At 39.6% G+C, this 19,828-nt stretch overlaps 1 protein-coding gene and 1 long non-coding RNA gene across 5 annotated transcripts in view; one reads left to right on the top strand and one right to left on the bottom strand.

The window, feature by feature from the left end:
• Positions 1 to 1,529: 1,529 nt before the first annotated feature.
• LOC120858621 lies at positions 1,530 to 8,981 on the top strand. Its single transcript, XR_005719914.1, has 3 exons — positions 1,530 to 1,777; positions 6,513 to 6,740; positions 8,491 to 8,981. It is a non-coding gene; the product is annotated as an uncharacterized LOC120858621 (long non-coding RNA).
• A 1,728-nt stretch (positions 8,982 to 10,709) lies between these two features.
• CRY1 (cryptochrome circadian regulator 1) overlaps positions 10,710 to 19,828 on the bottom strand; it is a 93,207-nt gene continuing 84,088 nt past the window's right edge. The window contains exons 6-13 of one of the 4 annotated variants that reach the window (XM_040234788.1): positions 19,667 to 19,807; positions 19,268 to 19,579; positions 17,957 to 18,108; positions 17,519 to 17,721; positions 17,319 to 17,414; positions 12,735 to 12,806; positions 12,552 to 12,655; positions 10,710 to 10,899 (exon numbers count right to left, since the gene is read on the bottom strand). In XM_040234788.1, coding sequence (XP_040090722.1) covers positions 12,552 to 12,655; positions 12,735 to 12,806; positions 17,319 to 17,414; positions 17,519 to 17,721; positions 17,957 to 18,108; positions 19,268 to 19,579; positions 19,667 to 19,807 — 1,080 coding nt within the window. In that variant the 3' untranslated portion in view covers positions 10,710 to 10,899. Of the gene's footprint in view, positions 10,900 to 10,951; positions 12,807 to 17,318; positions 17,415 to 17,518; positions 17,722 to 17,956; positions 18,109 to 19,267; positions 19,580 to 19,666; positions 19,808 to 19,828 lie in introns of those variants that run through there. The other 3 variants (XM_040234786.1, XR_005719909.1, XM_040234787.1) reach the window with 3 other exon arrangements.

Below are 19,828 nucleotides of genomic sequence, written 5' to 3'. Positions count from 1 at the left end.
GCTTCATTGCACATTCCAAGGCCAAATTTGCCTGTTACTGCAGGTGTTCCTTGACTTCCTACTTTTGCTTTCCAGTCCCCTATAATGAAAAGGACATCTTTTTTTGGGTGTTAGTTCTAAAAGGTCTTGTAGGTCTTCATAGAACTGTTCAACTTCAGCTTCTTCAGCGTTACTGGTTGGGGCATAGACTTGGATTACTGTGATATTGAATGGTTTGCCTTGGAAACGAACAGAGATCATTCTGTCGTTTTTGAGATTGCATCCAAGGACTGCATTTCGGACTCTTTTGTTGACCATGATGGCTACTCCATTTCTTCTGAGGGATTCCTGCCCGCAGCAGTAGATATAATGGTCATCTGAGTTAAATTCACCCATTCCAGTCCATTTTAGTGCACTGATTCCTAGAATGTCGACGTTCACTCTTGCCATCTCGTTTGACCACTTCCAATTTGCCTTGATTCATGGACCTGACATTCCAGGTTCCTATGCAATATTGCTGTTTACAGCATCGGACCTTGTTTCTATCACCAGTCACATCCACAGTGGGTATTGTTTTTGCTTTGGCTCCATCCCTTCATTCTTTCTGGAGTTATTTCTCCACTGATCTCCAGTAGCGTGTTGAGCACCTACTGACCTGGGGAGTTCCTCTTTTGGTATCCTATCATTTTGCCTTTTCATACTGTTCATGGGGTTCTCAAAGCAAGAATACTGAAGTGGTTTGCCATTCCCTTCTCCAATGGACCCTATTCTGTCAGACCTCTCCACGACGACCTGCCTGTCTTGCGTTGCCCCACAGGAATGCCTTAGTTTCATTGAGTTAGACAAGGCTGTGGTCCTAGTGTGATTAGACTGACTAGTTTTCTGTGAGTATGGTTTCAGTGTGTCTGCCCTCTGATGCCCTCTTGCAATACCTACCATCTTACTTGGGTTTCTCTTACCGTAAGCGTGGGCAGCTGTGACCGGTGCACTAAGTGTGGCTGAGAGGAGTTACCCCATGTCTGAGGTCAGGGGCAGAAGCTGGGAGGACACCATGTCTGAAGGGCAGTGGCCAAGAGGAGCTACCCCACGTCCGAGGTCAGGGGCAGCGGCCGAGAGTGCCAGGCTGCGATGGCACAGGAACAGCCAAGAGGAGCTACCCCACGTCCGAGGCCAGGGGTGGCTGTGCATACTTCTAAAAACATCCTTAACACAAAGGACTGTAATTCTTCTAGACGTCCCTGTCTCCTTGTGGAGTGAACTCATTGTGGACACTGATAATTAATTTTCCTATGAACAACTGTGGAGGAGCTGGAAGGCTTTAAGCAAATACTGAGAATGTATTTGCTCCACTCATGACGAAGGTTGGAAGCTGGGACGAGCATAACAAAGGGTTATGAGCGTTCACCAAGTGCCCAAGGCTGGGAACGGACAGCCTTGAAGCGTTCAGAGGCTTCCTCTTGACCACCTGTTTCTGGGAGCAAGGACTGTTGTTTCATGATAGGACTCCCTTTAGAGTTTCGCCAAAGCTATGTTATGGCTTGGGCGGTGGGAACTGTATTTTATGCTTGAATGCTTTGACGTTTTATCGAGAAAGGCTACGTGCAAGTCTGCTTTATGCTCTGCTCCCTGAGACCATATATCTGCGAAAGCTGGATAATAAAATTTGTCAGTCCACCAGAGGCTGTCGCTGAGTGTTCCTTTCAAAGTGCGGTTCTCTGAGCCTTAAAACTGGCGCCCAATGTGGGGCTCGAAGCAGCAGACTGATTTTAAACAAGGACCGCACTCCTGCAGAAGAGAGGTAAGCAGGATGGGACATCAGACAAGTAAAATTCCTTTTGTTCATCTCATGCATCATTTCTTGAAACAAAACAGGGTTAATCTGCCTGAACAGCAGTTAACTAGCTGTTACCAGACAGTGGTTGAATATAATCCATGGTTTCCGGAGGAACCTTGGATTTACAAACTTGGACCAGAGTAAATAATAATGTTCTAAAAGCTTATAGACAGGGGGTAAAAATTCCCCCACAATGGTGTGTAACTTGGTCTCTTTTACAGGCCATTATGGAACAATTAGATGGCTCAGGAGGAGATTTAGAGGTTGAAACTGCTCGATCCCTGCATGAATGTGAATTAGAAGAGAAAGATCTATCAGAGGTTTTAAATCAGAAAAATGTCATGATAGGGCAGATTACAGACAAACAAGAGTCACAGGTGCTGAAAGCTGTTAAACAATCAACTTTGCCAGAGGTCCCTGATCCACCTTTACCTTGCTTTTCCCGAGCTCATATTAACAAGCCTCTAACACCAGCCATTCTGCCCACTGCAACGCTGTCCACTGCTGCTACTGCTCCCCTATTTCCTAGCATTCGTCCTCTGGACATGCCTCTTTGTGCGTGGGCTTTTCCAGTCCAATTTAATAATCCTCAACCAGGACATAATCAGTGGCAATCACCTGATTTCGGTTTGCTTACGCAATTCAAAAAGGCATGTACACTATATGGACCTACCTCACCCTACTGTATGGAATTTCTTAGGGGCTGGGCGGATCAGTGGCTTCATGCAGATTTTTTTACAGTTGCTAAAATGATTATGACTCCACAACAGCTACTACAATGGCAAATGTGGGTCACAGATGAAGCCAAATTAATCTTGCAAGAACAGCAAAGCAAGGGAAACCGTACTGGACTAAATTTTGAAATTCTCACCGGCACCAAAGCTATGGCTGAAACTGCTGCGCAATTACAATTTGTGCAGCCGCCCATGTTATACTGGATTAAGGAAGTAGCTATCAGAGCATAGGCTAAAATTGACAGTTCCACCTCTGATGGATCTTTTATAAAAATACTGCAGGGACCAACTGAAGAATATGCTCAATTTATTGGTAAATTGAAGGAGGCCATTGATCGCAGTCTTAAGGATGAATCTTTGCGAGAAATCATTTTGAAACAACTGGCTTTTGACAATGCTAATGAAGATTGTCAGGCTATTATCAGACCTATTAGGGAGCAAGGAGGAATTATGGAATACTTGAAAGCCTGCAGGAATGTGGGGACGATTCAACATAAAGCTAAAATAGCCGCTTTAGAAACCTTAAATGTTTCCCAAAAGTCTAAAGTTAAATGTTTTAGCTGTGGCAAGCCGGGACACATGTGGAAGCAGTGTCGCTTGCCTCAGCAAACAGGTCTTTCTCCTGACAAAGGAGGGGCTATTAAAACTAAGCCCCCCGGGCTCTACCCAAGATGTAAAAAGGGGAATCATTGGCTGAGTGAATGCCGCTCTAAATTTGATAAACAAGGTAATGCTTTACCCATTCAGATACCTCCTTCGGGAAACTAGAACAAGGGCTCTTCTCTTGCCCCGTTAAACAAGGAGGACAACCAAATATTACTGAATTAACAGCGGCTACCAGACATAGCACATGTGTAGACATTCCTGCTCCCCGAGATATGGAATTATTAATGGTAAATAATCCTATGAAAATCTTAACTGGATATTTTGGCCCTATACCAAAAAATACTGTAGGCCGCCTGTTGGGAAACAGCAGCAACACCATGTATGGGATAATTGTACATACTGAGATCATTGATGAAGATTACATGGGTGAAGTTGCAGTAATATTACATGTGACTCACAACTTGTATTTACAAAAGGGTGACAGATTTGCTCAGCTATTGCCATTACCTTATGTCCCCCCACTTAATAGAAAAGCAGACACCAAAACAGGTGGCTCTGGGAGTACCAACGTTACTACAGCCCTTTCTACTGTTATAAAAAAAAATCAATAGGCCCATGTTAAAATTAAAAATCAGAGGAAGAACTTTGGAAGGAATGTTAGACACTGAGGCAGATGTTTCCATCATAAGAACAGAGGAATGGCCTTCAGATTGGCCTGCAGTTTTAGCCTCACACCAGTTGGTGGGAATAAGAACTGCAGATGCAGCTCAAACTTACGTTAGTTCATCTTACTTACAAGCCCTGGGCCCTGATCAATTAGTCGCTTACATTAAATTGTATATTGCCCCATTACCACTAAATCTGTGGGGAAGAGACTTTCTACAACAAACTCAGGCGACTATACAATTGAATAAGTACCTTTTTCTTACGGGTCATAAGATAAAGCCACTGAAGTTAGAATGGAAGTCTGATAAACCTATCTGGACAGCTCAGTGGCCCCTATCAGAAGAGAAAATGTCTGCTTTGCATACTTTGGTGGCTGAACTACTACAACAAAATAGAATAGAAACTACTCACCAGTTTTTGTCATTAAAACGAAATCAGGTAAATGGAAAATGCTAACAGATTTAAGGAATATTAATGCTATAATGATTCCTATGGGAGCATTACAACCAGGACTCCCAAGCCCTGCTATGGTTCCTAAGGACTGGGCTATTATGATTATTGATTTAAAAGACTGCTTTTTCACTATACCTTTATATCCAGATGACAGGCAACACTTTGTCTTCTCAATACCTTCCATTAATAATCAATCTCCTGTTCAACAGTATCAATGGAAGGTCCTGCCTCAAGGTATGATGAACTCCCCTATGGTCTGTCAATTCGTTGTTGATAAAATTTTGCAGCCCATCAGACAGCAATTCCCTGAGGCAAATCTCATTCATTACATGGATGACATTTTATTGGCTTCTCCCTCAGAATCTCAATTAAGTTTATTAGGTAATGAGGTCATAACTAATTTAACTAATCATGGGCTGCTAATAGCAGAAGATAAATTGCAACACCATTCCCCTTTTAAATATCCTGGATATGTTATGGACCACTCCACTGTAAAGCCACAGAAACTTTCTATCAGAAGGGATAACTTACAAACACTTAATGACTTCCAGAAACTTCTTGGGGATATTAATTGGCTATGACCTACCTTGGGAATTCCCACATATGCTTTACAAAACTTATTCAAATATTAGAAGGTTCCTCTGATTTGAATAGTCCTCGACAACTTACCCCTGAGGCTGAGAAAGAATTACAATTGGTAAAACAGAGAATTCAACAAGCATTTGTTTACCGTATTACTTACAATTCCCCTTTTCAGATATATGTCTTTGGTACTAAGGTATCTCCTACTGCCATTATAGTGCAGGATAATCACCCTACTGAATGGGTGTATCTCCATTCCAAACAGACTAAACACATTGTTTCCTATATAGACTTAATAGGGAAAATCATTTTTCTTGCACGCTCTTGCTTATGCACTGTAGCTGGATATAACCCTATGAAGATTTACCTACCTTTAGCAAAAACAGAAACTGATAATGCTCTCCAGGTGTCTACTACCATTCAGATAGCCCTTGCTGATTATTCAGGAGAATTACTGGCCAACCCACCTAAAAGAAAATTATGGAATTTCTTACAAAATACTTCTTTTATCATCAACAATATTGTTTCTGAACACCCTCTCATGAATGCACCTAACTATTTCATAGATGGAAATAAGGCAGGATAGACAGCCATAATAGGTCCCAACCTGCAAGAGAAAATTAAAAGTCCTTATCAATCCATTCAAAAACCAGAATTATTCACATTATATTATTTACTTACTCTAATAAAACCCCCACTGAATGTTTTAACTGATTCTCGCTATGTGGCACATCTCTTTCCATCCTTTGTAACGGCTCATTTTATATCCAATGAAAGTGATCTTATACATTTGTTCTTATTGATTCAGCAAGAAATAAGAGCTAGACTCCATCCCGTCTTCATTACTCACACTCGTGCTCATTCCCATTTACCAGGACCCCTCAGTTTAGGCAATGATTTGGCTGATTGCCTCATCGCCTCTATATTTTCTTCCCCCGAACAGGAACATCAGCTCTTCCATACTAACGCAATAGACTACACGTTCAATATAAAATACCGTTACAAACAGCTAGAAAAATTGTTCGGGACTATGCCACATGTGCCCCCTTTCATTTGACCACTAGTCCCCAAGGGACTAATCCTAGAGGCTTACAAGCAAATGAATTATGGCAAGCTGATTTTACACATTACAAACCGCCCCTTTTAAATTGTTATTTGTAGTCACAGATACCTTTTCCAGCTTCATTTGGGCAGTTCCTTCCACCGCCGAGACTACTAAAGCTGCCGTCACAGCTCTTCTGCAATGTTTTTCAATGATGGGGATCCCTGCCTCCATCAAAACGGACAATGGTCCTGCTTTTACAGCCAATGCTTTTCGTGATTTCATGCATCAATGGGGTATTTGCCATCTTACTGGTATCCTGTACAACCCTCAAGGCCAAGCCATCATGGGCCCACCGTACACTCAAGCTCGTTGTTAATAAACAAAACAGGGGGAATAAGCTAAGGGACCCCTATGGACCTAAAGCCATCTTGCCTATAGCCCTTTTAACAATCAATTATTTTAATTTGCCTCTACACAGTCAGGAAACACGAGCAGAGTGACATTTTTCTGATTCACCCTCACGTATGCCTGAACAAACTGTTGTTTGTTCTTGATCAAGGGCAGCCAGGAACACTTAAGTTCCTAGGCAAGGGATATTGTCTTGTCATTTTAGATGATGGAACTGAACAGTGGGTCCCAATCAGAAGAGTCAGAAGACGGACAGACCTTGCTCCACACCCCTCGACTGGTAACAGCACTAAAACGGAAATTGCAACAGATGATATTGAAAGACGGCAAGAAAATGAAACGTCCCCAACGCAGTGCGCCTTTTCCGACCTGGGCGCAAGTGAAAAATCTGTCAAGATGAGCTGAGGATACTCTGTTGATGACCAACAGTGAGGTAACACTGGAAAAACTATTGCTGGCCATGATGGCCGTTTTAACCTGTGCTTCTGGGGTAAGTGGTAATTACACCTATTGGGCTTATATCCCCAACCCGCCTCTTTTACAAGTGGTGGATTGGACAGAATCATCTCCTGTGTTTTCACAAATGATAGCTTACATTTTCCTGCCCCCTGGTCGGATCTATGACCATGAATAAAAGAAGAAGGAAAGACAGTTAAATTAACACTTACGTATCCAGTGCTCCCCATCTGTTTCGGTGCCCTCCCTTTGTGTCTTCGCCTATATCCACAATGGTGGGCTTACTCTTTCTCAAATGGCTCTTTCCGTCTTGGAATGTTTGCTACCGGGACCTTTGTTCTTAACTGGACAGACTACCTACCATGGACAAATAGCCAACTTCACCCACTATCTATTTAGGCCTGCTGAGCCTCCTTGCGACAATGTATCTTGGAAGAAAAAATCGTCTGTGCCGGGAATGGACTGGTCCACCTGTAGAGGAAGGTTTGGAAAAGTCTCTGTTCACGCCAACATGACTTTTGTTGACTGGGGGCATCATGGACTCTTTGTGAATTGCTCAGAATCACAAGAAAATAATAACACCTGCCCATGGTATAATGTTTCAGCACCACATTTTAACAGAACACAAACAGGATTCTGGCATCAACGCGATGAACTTTTGAACTGGTACAACGGAGGTCTTTCACCTCCCAGACCCTGGATAATCAGTCCAGTCCCAGGGCCTGAACACTGGCATCTTTGGAAAATTCCTGCTTGCTTGTTCCGGTTTAGCATCTCATATGCTTATGCACGTTTCCATCCCACAAAATTATACTATTGAGTATAATTATACCAGTTATGTTCATGCTTGTGTAAATGTGCTGTATCTTTTTGCTATTGGACAATTTAGGAGTAATGGCTCAATTCTGTCCTGTACTGAGTGTTGTTTACTTGTTTAAATCATAGTGTGCCAATTAATGTTACTAAAGACAGTGTTTTTTAAGTCCAGCAAAGGACTGATTTGTGGGTTCCAGTTAAGATTTCTGAACCCTGATCAGATTCCATGTTGTTGTCTTTTGTTCTGAGAGAATCCCTAAAAAGAAGCAAATGCTTTATTGGCTGGATTGTAGTTGCCATAGTGGGTACTATTTCAGTTGTAACTGTTGGTACAGTTTCTGGAATGGCATTGTATAATTCTATGCAAAATCATGATTTCATTACTGCTTGGAAAAAGGATTCTCATGATCTCTGGGCCCGGCAAGCTCAGATAGATCAACAAACACAAACACGCTTAGATGACCTACAAGCCGCCCTTATGTATGTGGGGGGTGATCTGTATACTTTACAGGTACAATTGAAGTTGCGGTGTCACTGGAATTTCACTACTTTCTGTTTGACCAATATGCCATACAATGCCACTGAATATCCTTGGGAACAAATCAAGTTACATCTTTTAGGTTCGAAATCAAACACTAGTCTAGATATAGAGAAACTGAAGCAACAAATCACGTCTACCTTCAGCAGCATTCCCCCTGTGTTAGGTTCGAAATCAAACACTAGTCTAGATATAGAGAAACTGAAGCAACAAATCACGTCTACCTTCAGCAGCATTCCCCCTGTGTTATATAACACTGACTTCTATAATACACTATCCGCTAGTACTTTCTTTCTAAATCCAAAAAATTTGGTACCCCATACGATGGCTTCTTATGTGCTGATCTGTTTATTGTCTGTTATTGTTCTTATAGGATTCCGAATGTTATGTGCTCAAGCCACTGCTGCCCAAAAAGCAGGAGTAACCATAGCTGCAGCAGTCCTTGCTCTTGAGGAAAAAGGGAGGAAATATGGAGGAGCTGGAAGGCTTTAAGCAAATACTGAGAATGTATTTGCTCCACTCATGACGAAGGTTGGAAGCTGGGACGAGCATAACAAAAGGTTATGAGCGTCACCAAGTGCCCAAGGCTGGGAACGGATGACGAAGGGTCATACACTCAGCCTTGAAGCGTTTGGAGGCTTCCTTCTGACCACCTGTTTCTGGGAGCAAGGACTGTTGTTTCATGATAGGACTCCCTTTAGAGTTTCGCCAAAGCTATGTTATGGCTTGGGCAGTGGGAACTGTATTTTATGCTTGAATGCTTTGACGTTTTATCGAGAAAGGCTACGTGCAAGTCTGCTTTATGCTCTGCTCCCTGAGACCATATATCTGCGAAAGCTGGATAATAAAATTTGTCAGTCCACTAGAGTCTGTCCCTGAGTGTTCCTTTCAGAGTGTGGTTCTCCGAGTCTTACAAACAATGCTTGGCACATGACAGGGACTTGGGAAATGCTAACCAAATCTTTGAGTCTAGCCTTATTACCCAGTTTGTGCTCAACAGCCTTTGTTGAGAGGGTGACAAGTTGTACTTTAATTCCACAGAGTAGCAGCAAAAATCCTGACTCCTTGTCTCTAGATCAACTTTGATCTCCAGGATATTCTAGAATTAACTGAATGGCTAACCATATATGAGGTAGGGGAGTGTTTGTCCAGTAACTCTTCTCCCTCTGAGTTACCCCCACGCAAAACCCCCATTTTTTGTGGCTTTTTTGCACTCTATTTCCTGAAATACTAGGATTTTGGGTCCAGACTAACCAAACTGTGTCACCTGCATCTGGGTCTGATACCTAGGTCAGGAAGATCCCCTGGAGAAGGAAATGGCAACCCACTCCAGTATTCTTGCCTGGAAAATCCCATGGACAGAGGAGCCTGGCAGGTTACAGTCCATGGGGTTGCAAGAATCAGACACAACTTACCAACTAAACTACCACCACAGAAAAGAGAAGGAAGTTACAGAATGTAAAGTCAGGCCTTAGAACCGCATGCCACAGTCACTGGTCAGGAGGGAGTGGGCAGGGATGTGCATTAAGGAGCTGGCAGCTAGTACCAGGGCTCTACAAAAATTGTATGAGGAATGACAACACAACCCTGTACATTGTAATCAACACTTGAAACTGACCAATTGAGCTATGCCAGTTGTCTTAAATAAATGCCACCCAAAGTTTCTTCCATCCTAAATATTTAAAGAATTCACTTCTAGGACCATACAATCAGACAAACACTGGATAGCAAAATGGAATTACCAGATTAATAATAGTTATAACAATAATTGGCAGCTAACCAGAGCTGCAGCATGCAGTTATGCAGACTATGTGCTGCACAATTCAGGGGGCTACACAGCATGACCACCCTATAGCTAACATTTATTGACCATCTTACCACATGCCAGGCACTAGAGTTGGTAACGGACATGGAAGCCTGGCATGCTGCAGTCCGTGGGGTCACAAGGAGTTGGACACAACTGAGTGACTGAGCGCCAAAAAACTGATGCTTTTGAACTGTGGTGTTGGAGAAGACTCTTGAGAGTCCCTTGGACTGCAAGGAGATCCAGCCAGTCCATTCTGAAGGAGATCAGCCCTGAGATTTCTTTGGAAGGACTGATGCTAAAGCTGAAACTCCAGTACTTTGGCCACCTCATGAGAAGAGTTGACTCACTGGAAAAGACTCTGATGCTGGGAAGGATTGGGAGCAGGAGGAGAAGGGGACGACCGAGGATGAGATGGCTGGATGGCATCACTGACTCGATGGATGTGAGTTTGAGTGAACTCCGGGAGTTGGTGATGGACAGGGAGGCCTGGTGTGCTGCGATTCATGGGGTCGCAAAGAGTCAAATACAACTGAGCAACTGAACTGAACTGAACTGAGTGACTGAATTCAATGAACTGATGAAGCAGATACTACTCTCATCCTCATTTTATAGATGAGAAAAAAGAAGGCACAAAAGGTTAATAACTGCCCAAGATCTCACAGCCGATGAATGGCAGAACCAGCCATTTGAGTCCAGAGCCCACACTCTTAATTATTACCGCATACTGACTAATTCAGAGTTGTAAGCCCAATTACTTGAAAAAAAAATCTCTTTGGTTTTAAATCTTTCTTATAGATACGTTTATTTTTAAAAGTACCAAGTATTTAGAAGATAGTACTCTTACTTAGAATAATTTTGAAAAGTATTTTACTAAATTATAGTAGCTGTTTCTCCTTTCAGAATGGTGACATGTAGTTTACAGACTCTGTTTCTAGTCTGTGATCACATCTCACATACCAAAGCTCTCCTCCTTACCTAAAACAAGCAAAAAAATTTTTTTAAAGAAAAAAAAATCAAGTACACAAGATTCCATATATGCATATACTTTAATAACATAGTCACTTTAGCTGTAATCGAACAAAGAAAGGGAGAACAAAAAGAACTTAACATATGATACTTCCACAACTTTGGGTCAAAACAGGCATGAAGCTTTAAAACATATACTGTCTATGTTAACAGAGGCTATAACCCCTAATTTTGATTATGCACATTTTTTAAAATATTATTATCAAAGAGTGTAAAGTTAGACCAAACAATGATGTCAAGAAAAATTCTTTCTTAAAATTTTAACAAAGTCTTTTAAGAAAGTCTAAAAACCTATTTTCCCACACTGACTCTCAAAACTTTGATTTTTTGTATCAGAATATCAGTTAGCCACTTTAATTTTTACCATACATGAAAAATTATCAAAAATATATTGCTGGGTCTATACTAATTGTGACTATTTATATTTACATTAAGCAAATTCTTTTACCAAGTTCTTTATATACAAATTACCATTTGTCCTATGTCAAATATATTTAAAAAGTTAAAAACCACAGAAATGTTATTAGAAATAATGCATTTCAATATGTAACTGCTTTCCATCAATGAGAAATATTTTAAAATAATTTAACTGAAAAAGTATTGAACTCCCCACCAATTTCAGCTGCAACAGTATTCCTTCTGAATGTTTTCTGTGATGTAAGGAAAAAAAGAAACTGCGTAAAGCTTGATTGCAAGGAATGATAAAAATCTGATGAGTGTTTACTAATCGTCAAGAAATTTACAGACTAATTAGGTTCACATTAAAAAAAAACAGCAATGATTTTAAAAATGTGAACAGTTCAAGATAACTGAAGAAACACAAGTCTTAACTGGCAAATTCACTGTATGAAATCTTTTCATATAAATTTAAATCATAAAACAGTATTCCAAAACCAACTGAACTGAATATAGGCATGGCTTTTTGACATTTTCAAAAAGGACCAACATTTAAAAAAACTTAAGCTACCTATCAAACTGGAAATAATTTAGATTTCAGATCTATCACAACAGATAAATTTATAAACACTTAAGATACAAGGAAAAGTTCACAAAGGGATATTATTAATACCACTAGAAGTTAAAAGTCACTTTAATTGTTTTAGACTCATGGTCACATAGGAAGGAAATGAAAAAGATGACTTTTTCTGAGGAAAAATCTGAGCAGAAAACTGTAAGCTTTTCAGATTTGAAGATCATCAGTTCAGAGGACGTAACACTGAGTATAGCACTGTGCCCAGTACAGGCGCACTTCTCTTGTCCCAGAATTGATTTTGTAACAATCACTGAAAAATTTATGCCTGGGACTTCCCTTGTGGTCCAGCGGTTAAGACTCCACGCTCCCAATGCAGGAAGCCCAGGTTTGATCCTTGGCCAGGGATCTAAACCCCACAGCCACAGCTAAAAGTTAGCATGCCACAACTCAAGATCCTGCATGCTGCAACTAAGACCCAGAGCAGTCAAATAAATAAATATTTTTTAAAAATTTATGCCCCAGATTCTCTGGTTTGAAAATAGAGATAAGCTCCATTTCAGAAATTATCTTAATTTATGTTAATTACATACTCTGGCTTACGCAAGAAATAAAGCTCTAAAATATTTACCTAATTAGTACTTTGTCGGTGGACTTTAGGACCAATACTCTGTGTGTCCTCTTCCTGACTAGGACGTTTCCCACCGCCAAGACCAGTGGCTGTGGAGCTTCTTCCTACACATTAGAGAAAAAAAAAGTACATTTAAGATAGGAAAAGTGAAAAGAACAATATGCTTGAATGCTTCATTCTTACCTTGCTTTAATAGATGAGTTTGCTGACTGTCTCCATGAGCATAATGTAAAATACCACTCCCTTGAGTACAACCTGTTAGTATTTAAAAGACAGTTTTAAAAGACAGTAAAATCACTTAAGTAAATTCCAAGTTGTATTAAAATTACAAATCTAATTTTTAGTATTTGAATTATGTTTTTTAGAACTAATCCACAATGCTTCATAAGAACCAAAAATCATATGCCCAAATCAGGAAAACTTAACTTGTCCTTAAATTTAGGGACACAGAAATGTTGACTATTCAATGGAAAAATCACTGATAATCATTTTGTAAAAAACATTTCTTTACTGGATGACAATGATTAGACACTTGATGATGAAGGCAAAACATAGGGCATCAGTAAGATATACATACTTTCTTCACCTCCTCCTTTCTCAGCACATATCTAAAACATATGTCCTTGGAGATGAGAGAATTAAGCGTCTGTCAGATGACAGCTAAACAGTTCACACAAGGAAGAGACATAGACGAAGGTGCTACCCACCCACCATCTTCCAAGTAAAGTTTCCTAGTTCCTTTAGCTCTCAATGTTCTTCTCCTTTTTTTCCCTATTGCATGGGGAGGCAAGACCTTAACAATTTATCACTTACTTCATTTATTTTTTTCTCTTTCCACACCCCCATTTAGACTCCAAGCTCAACGTGGCTTTTATGTCTTCTGTTTTTTTAAAGCCTCACAGTATCTAGCTACAAAGTGTGTTATAGGCAAATATTTACATAATTAGACTACTTTCAAATTTATTAATCCTACCATAAAACATCATATGTATAAATTTGTGAAGCTAAATCATTCCAATTTAACTTGCTAACATGATTAGTTTTGCAGATAACTTCATATAATGAATACAGATTTGAACTAAGAAAGAGTATGTACCATCATCCCCCATTAGCTAGGTAACTGGAGTGTGTTGCTTTCTACCCCTCTGCTGCCTCCCTGTTATCTCAGTGTTTCACAGAACTTCTGTCCCTAAAACTCAAGTGTAGAGAAAAAAGGCAGTCTGTGAACTGCGTAAGAAATGTGACAGAACTTTTGAAATGATTCCTTGTTAAAGTTTATTTTAAATTGTAGGAGACTTTGAGAAAGAACATTTCTGAAGTACACTACCATCAACAGCAATAATTTGAATGTAGGCCAAACACATAATAAAATCTTTTGTTTTATAAACACTACACATGGCATTACATTTACAGGGGAGGCCCAGTGATACAGGAAAGAGTATGAACTTTAAGACAAGTTAGACTTGGATCTGCGTCTTAGCTCAGCTACTTACTAACTGTGGGATCTCGGTTAAGTTGCCTAACTCTTCTAGGCTTATTTCTCCAATCACAGAATGAGAATCCTATCACCACTGCTCCAGGATATTGTGAATATGTGGCAAAAATGTCCTCATACACAAAAGTAGGGAAGTAAGATATGAGTGCTTTCATTCCTTTTACCCTAAGCTAACTGTTGATGCTCTCAAAAGTATGCAAAATATTTCTGAATTCAGAAGAGGCTTCAATGTGTTAAAAGATTTTATTCTTAATATCAAATTTTGAGTATTTGACATTAAAAAAAAAAAAGACCGGGAGCTGACTGTGACTCAGATCATCAACTCCTATTGCCAAACTCACACTGAAATTGAAGAAAGTAGGGAAAACCACTAGACCATTCAGGTATGACCTAAATCAAATCCCTTATGATTAAACAGTGGAAGTGACAAAGAGATTCAAGGGATTAGATCAGATAGAGTGCCTGAAGAAGTATGGACGGAGGTTCATGACATTGTACAGGAGGCAGGGATCAAAACCATCCCCAAGAAAAAGATGCAAAAAGGCAAAATGGTTGTCTGAGGAGGCCTTACAAATAGCTGGGAAAAGAAGAGAAGCAAAAGGCAAAGGAGAAAAGGAAAGATATATTCATCTGATTGCAGAGTTCTAAAGAATAGCAAGGAGAGACAAGAAAGCCTTCCTCGGTGATCAATGCAAAGAAATACAAGAAAAAATATAGACTAGGAAAGACTAGAGATCTTTTCAAGAAAATTAGAGATACCAAGGGAACATTTCATGCAAAGATGGACACAATAAAGAACAGAAATGGTATGGACCTAACAGAAGCAGAAGATAATAGGAAGAGGTGGCAAGAATACACAGAAGAACTATACAAAAAAGATCTTCATGACCCAGATAACCACGATAATGTGCTCACTCACCTAGAGTCAGACATCCTGGAATGTGAAGTCAAGTGGGCCTTAGCAAGCAACACTATGAACAAAGCTGGTGGAGGTGATGGAATTCCAGTTAAGCTATTTCAAATCCTAAAAGATGTTGCTGTTAAAATGTGCTGCACTCAATATGCCAGCAAATCTGGAAAACTCAGCAGTGGCCACAGGACTGGAAAAGGTCCGTTTTCATTCCAATCCCAAAGAAAGGCAATGCCAAAGAATGCTCAAACTACCGCACATCTGAACTCATCTCCCATACTAGCAAAGTAATGCTCAAAATTCTCCAAGCCAGGCTTCAACAGTATGTGAACCGTGAACTTCCAGATGTTCAAGCTGGTTTTAGAAAAGGCAGAGGAACCAGAGATCAGATTGCCAACATCCGCTGGATCACAGAAAAAGCAAGAGAATTCCAGACAAACATCTACTTCTGCTTTACTGACTATGCCAGCGCCTTTGAACTGTGTGGATCACAACAAACTGGAAAATTCTGAAAGAGATGGGAATACCAGATCTGACCTGTCTCCTGAGAAATCTGTATGCAGGTTAAAACTGGACATGGAACAACAGACTGGTTCCAAATCAGGAAAGGAGTACATCAAGGCTGTATATTGTCACCTGCTTATTTAACTTATGTACTCTGCATATCATGAGAAAGGCTAGACTGAATGAAGCACAAGCTAGAATCAAGTTGCTAGGAAAAACATCAATAACCTCAGATATACAGTGATACCACCCTTTATGGCAGAAAGAGAAGAAAAAATAAAGAGCCTCTTGATTAAGGTGAAAGGGGAGAGTGAAAAAGTTGGCTTAAAACTCAACATTCAGAAAACTAAGATCATGGCATCTGGTCCTATCACTTCATGGAAAATAGATGGGGAAACAATGGAAACAGTGAGAGACTTTATTTTTGGGGGGCTCCAAAATCACTGCAGATGGTGACTGCAGCCATGAAATTAAAAGACACTTGCTCCTTGGAAGAAAAGCTATGATGAACCTAGATAGCATGACATTGCTTTGCAACAAAGATCCATCTAGTCAAAGATACGGTTTTTCCAGTAGTCATGGATAGATGTGAGAGTTGGACTATAAAGAAAGCTGAGTGCTGAAGAATTGATGCTTTCGAACTGTGATGTTGGAGAAGATTCTTTAGGGTCCCTTGGACTGCAAGGAGATCAATCAGTCTATCCTAAAGGAAATCAGTCCTGAATATTCACTGGAAGGACTGATGCTAAAGCTGAAACTCCAATACTTTGGCCATCTGATGTGAAGAATGGACTCATTTGAAGAGACCCTGATGCTGGGAATGACTGAAGGCAGGAGGAGAAGGGGACAACAAAGGATGAGATGGTTGGATGGCATCACCGACTCAATGGACATGAGTTTGAGTAAGCTCCGGGGAGTTGGTGATAGACAGGGAAGCCTGGTGGAGAAGGAAATGGCAACCCACTCCAGTGTTCTTGCCTGGAGAATCCCAGGGACGAGGGAGCCTGCTGGGCTGCTGTCTATGGGGTAGCACAGAGTCGGACACGACTGCAGTGACTTAGCAGCAGCAGCAGCAGCAAGGAAGCCTGGCATGCTGCAGTCCATGGGGTTGCAGAGTTGGACATAACCGAGCGACTGAACTGATTTTTGGTTAGAACATTTGAAAATTGAGATGATTCAAATGTCCAATACATTCTGACTTCTTCACATGTACTAAGAATATATGGGTGGCAAATAACTATTTTATATATATATATATATATATATCTCACAAGAACACCATTACAGACCAGGCTTTGTAAGGAAAAACTCATGTGCAAAAAGACTAGCATCGCTATGCATGTGTATGATAAATCTTTGGCTACATTCACAGGGCCTCTGACCCTCTTAATTATCTTATAGTTAATATACACTTAAAGAGAATAAAAAATAATGGGCATTCTGAAAATATAACATCTGAGTTTCATTTTCCTTAATATTGCTATCCTCATTCAGTTTGCAAGATCTTTGACCCAAATTCCACTGTATGTAATGATATTTTCCATCTCCATTGTTGTTTTTCAGTCACTAAGTCATGTCTGACCCTTTTGCAACCCCATGGACTGCAGACCCCTAGGCTTCTCTGTCCATGCGATTTCAAGGCAAGAACACTGGAGTGAGTTGCCATTTCCAGCTCTAAAATGTCACTAATGGAGTAAGAGAGTGTGTATGTATGTACATGTATGCATATACACAAGGAACCTATTACACAAATTTTAGATAGAATTTTAAAAACATATTATAGTGAGGTACAATAAACAATATATTTTATTATTCATCTCTTTATGTTACTAAGTACAGAAATTTTCTTGTTACTTACTTGCATTGCTGCTACAACCTGGGATATTTTCTCCCGGAGAATACCCCATGAGGCCTCCATTCCCATTAGGATTAGATGGCACTGAAGCAAGAAGACCTAAAGGGAAAAAAATTCCTATTAAGTTATGATCAAGATGAAATTCAAGGATGAGGACATAAACAGCTGCCAAAGAAACAAATCAAAGGCATTTACTGACATACCAAGTCCTCTGTATCGTGAAAGCTGCTGATAGATCTGTTTCATCCTCTCAATATTCAAACGGCTTGCCTCAGCATGGTTCACCATCGGTTTAGGATAATTAACTCCTATCAAACATTTGGCTACCTTTTGAATACCTTCTGGTGCATTCCAGGGATCATAGATATATTTTGCAGGGAAGCCTCTTAGGACAGGCAAATAGCGCCTTTTAGGAAAAGGAAGCAAAATTATTAATAAAATGAACTGTAAGCAAATTATAACATACTATTTATTAGCTATAAATGACCCAAATCAAATAAATATCATTTAAATGATTTATTACCCTTTTCCTCATCTCTGCTGCCCATCAGGAGTGGGGAATACCTTAAGCGTTGTTTAAGCATGACAAGCTCTTCCTGGATTAGCTATTCCAAACTGAATAATAATCATCCTTGATTTACCTGATATAGTCTCCATTGGGATCTGTTCTCCTACCAAAACCAACAGGGCAATAGCAGTGAAAAAACTGTTGGAAAAAGGAACTACAAGACAGCCACATCCAACTTCCAGCATTTATGCTCCAATCTGCATCAAGCAGTAATTCTTCAAATACCTTCAGAAGTAACGGTAATCAATTAGTTTGCACACAGATATTTCTCAAAGCAAGCATTTTCTAGGTCTCTGTAGATCAAAAGTCAAGGTAAAGAAAATCTAGCACTGAACTATAAAATTAAACATTCCAAAGTTAGTTTCCTTATCTATGTTCTATCCTATAATGAGTTATTCCAGGGAAAAAAACATATTAGTACTATACAGATTTCTGAATAGAATTTACCATTGTAAGCTTGGAAAGGGGAGGGTAAAAGTTATTCAACTCATTGATTTAAAAGGATAAGTTAGGATATGGGAAAAATTTTTTTAAAACAGGAAAAAAAAGTAGTAAACACTTTCAAGAAAGCAAAAATACTACCAAATAAACCACCAAAAAAAAACTTGGAAGTTTGGTACACTGGTCTACATAATGGGAACAATCAAATACAAATGACCTTTAAAATTTAATTAGAATTATAGAATTTAAATTTGGGATCCCTTGATCCAAAAGGGAAACAGAATTAAATTATTTTAATAAATTCATTAAGTGTGTGCTATGTATCTACCTCATGTACGACTTGGTGCTAGGAAATAGAGATGTAAAAAAACATAGGATGAGAAATGGTCTTTGGAAAGGGGAAATTTATGATATAGATAGGAAGGTAAAACATATTTAAGTCCTCTTATATATACTCATAAGATGATGTCACAAAACGTAGTATGCATCACATTACATAAAAAGCTATGGTGTTGAAGTGAGGCAAAATGATTTATATTTTAAAATTTATAATATAAAGATGGCTATTTCTAAGACTTTAGTGAATCCTTTATGTGACAGAAATGATCACCTATAAATATACATCAATCTGCTAAGTCCAGAGTATTAAATTTTAGAGTTCCCTTGATGGGTAGGCTGATTTAGCCACTGAAATGACTTCAGGTTAACTGACTTCAGGTTAATGCACTCTGATTATGCCCAAAAGTTGCCTCTATAGTTAAGAAATAAATGCTTTTCTATTAAAAAAAGAAACAAGACTACAAACGAATCTATATAATAGACAACTTTTAGGAACTGTTTTATATATATATACATACGTGTGTGTGTATGTATATATATATATATAAAAGGTATAGAGTTCTTCAAAATAAAGCTATACTACATTAGTTGGAAGAACACTTACCTTCATTCCTTCTTCCCAACTAATCCACAGGTCACCTCGTGTCAGGAAACAAGCAACTGCATGTCTGGCTAAATGATGAATCCAACCCTCCTGACGAAGCTGTGTCATGATGGCATCAATCCATGGAAAGCCTGTGCGTCCTTCTGCCCATTTTGCTAAAGCCTCAGGATTCTTATCCCATGGAATCTGAACACAAATGGGGTTTCCTTCCATTTTGTCAAAGCGTGGATTATTTGTTGCTGCTGTATAGAAAAATTCACGCCATAATAGTTGCCCATAAAGGGAAAGGGGAGGAGAACTGTTCTTCTTCACCTAAGATTAAAAAGCAAAGAAGTATTATCAGTGATTTTTTTTGATAAAAAGTATTTTTTAAAAATAAGCTCCAGTTCTAGATAATACCTTTTTGTAGAGATCTGTCAGTTTGAAATAAAAGAGTCGACATGACAAACAACCAAATCGTAGATAAGGACTGAGTCCAGTAGGGCTAGCGAGCAGGGAATTTGCATTCATTCGAGGTCTTTCAAAGTTTGCCACCCAAGCCTGAACAAAACACAGAGAAAA

The sequence above is a fragment of the Oryx dammah genome, unplaced genomic scaffold (assembly GCF_014754425.2).
Source record: "Oryx dammah isolate SB20612 unplaced genomic scaffold, SCBI_Odam_1.1 HiC_scaffold_29, whole genome shotgun sequence".
NCBI classification, from domain to species: domain Eukaryota; kingdom Metazoa; phylum Chordata; class Mammalia; order Artiodactyla; family Bovidae; genus Oryx; species Oryx dammah.
This window is presented reverse-complemented; position numbering and strand designations above follow the sequence as displayed.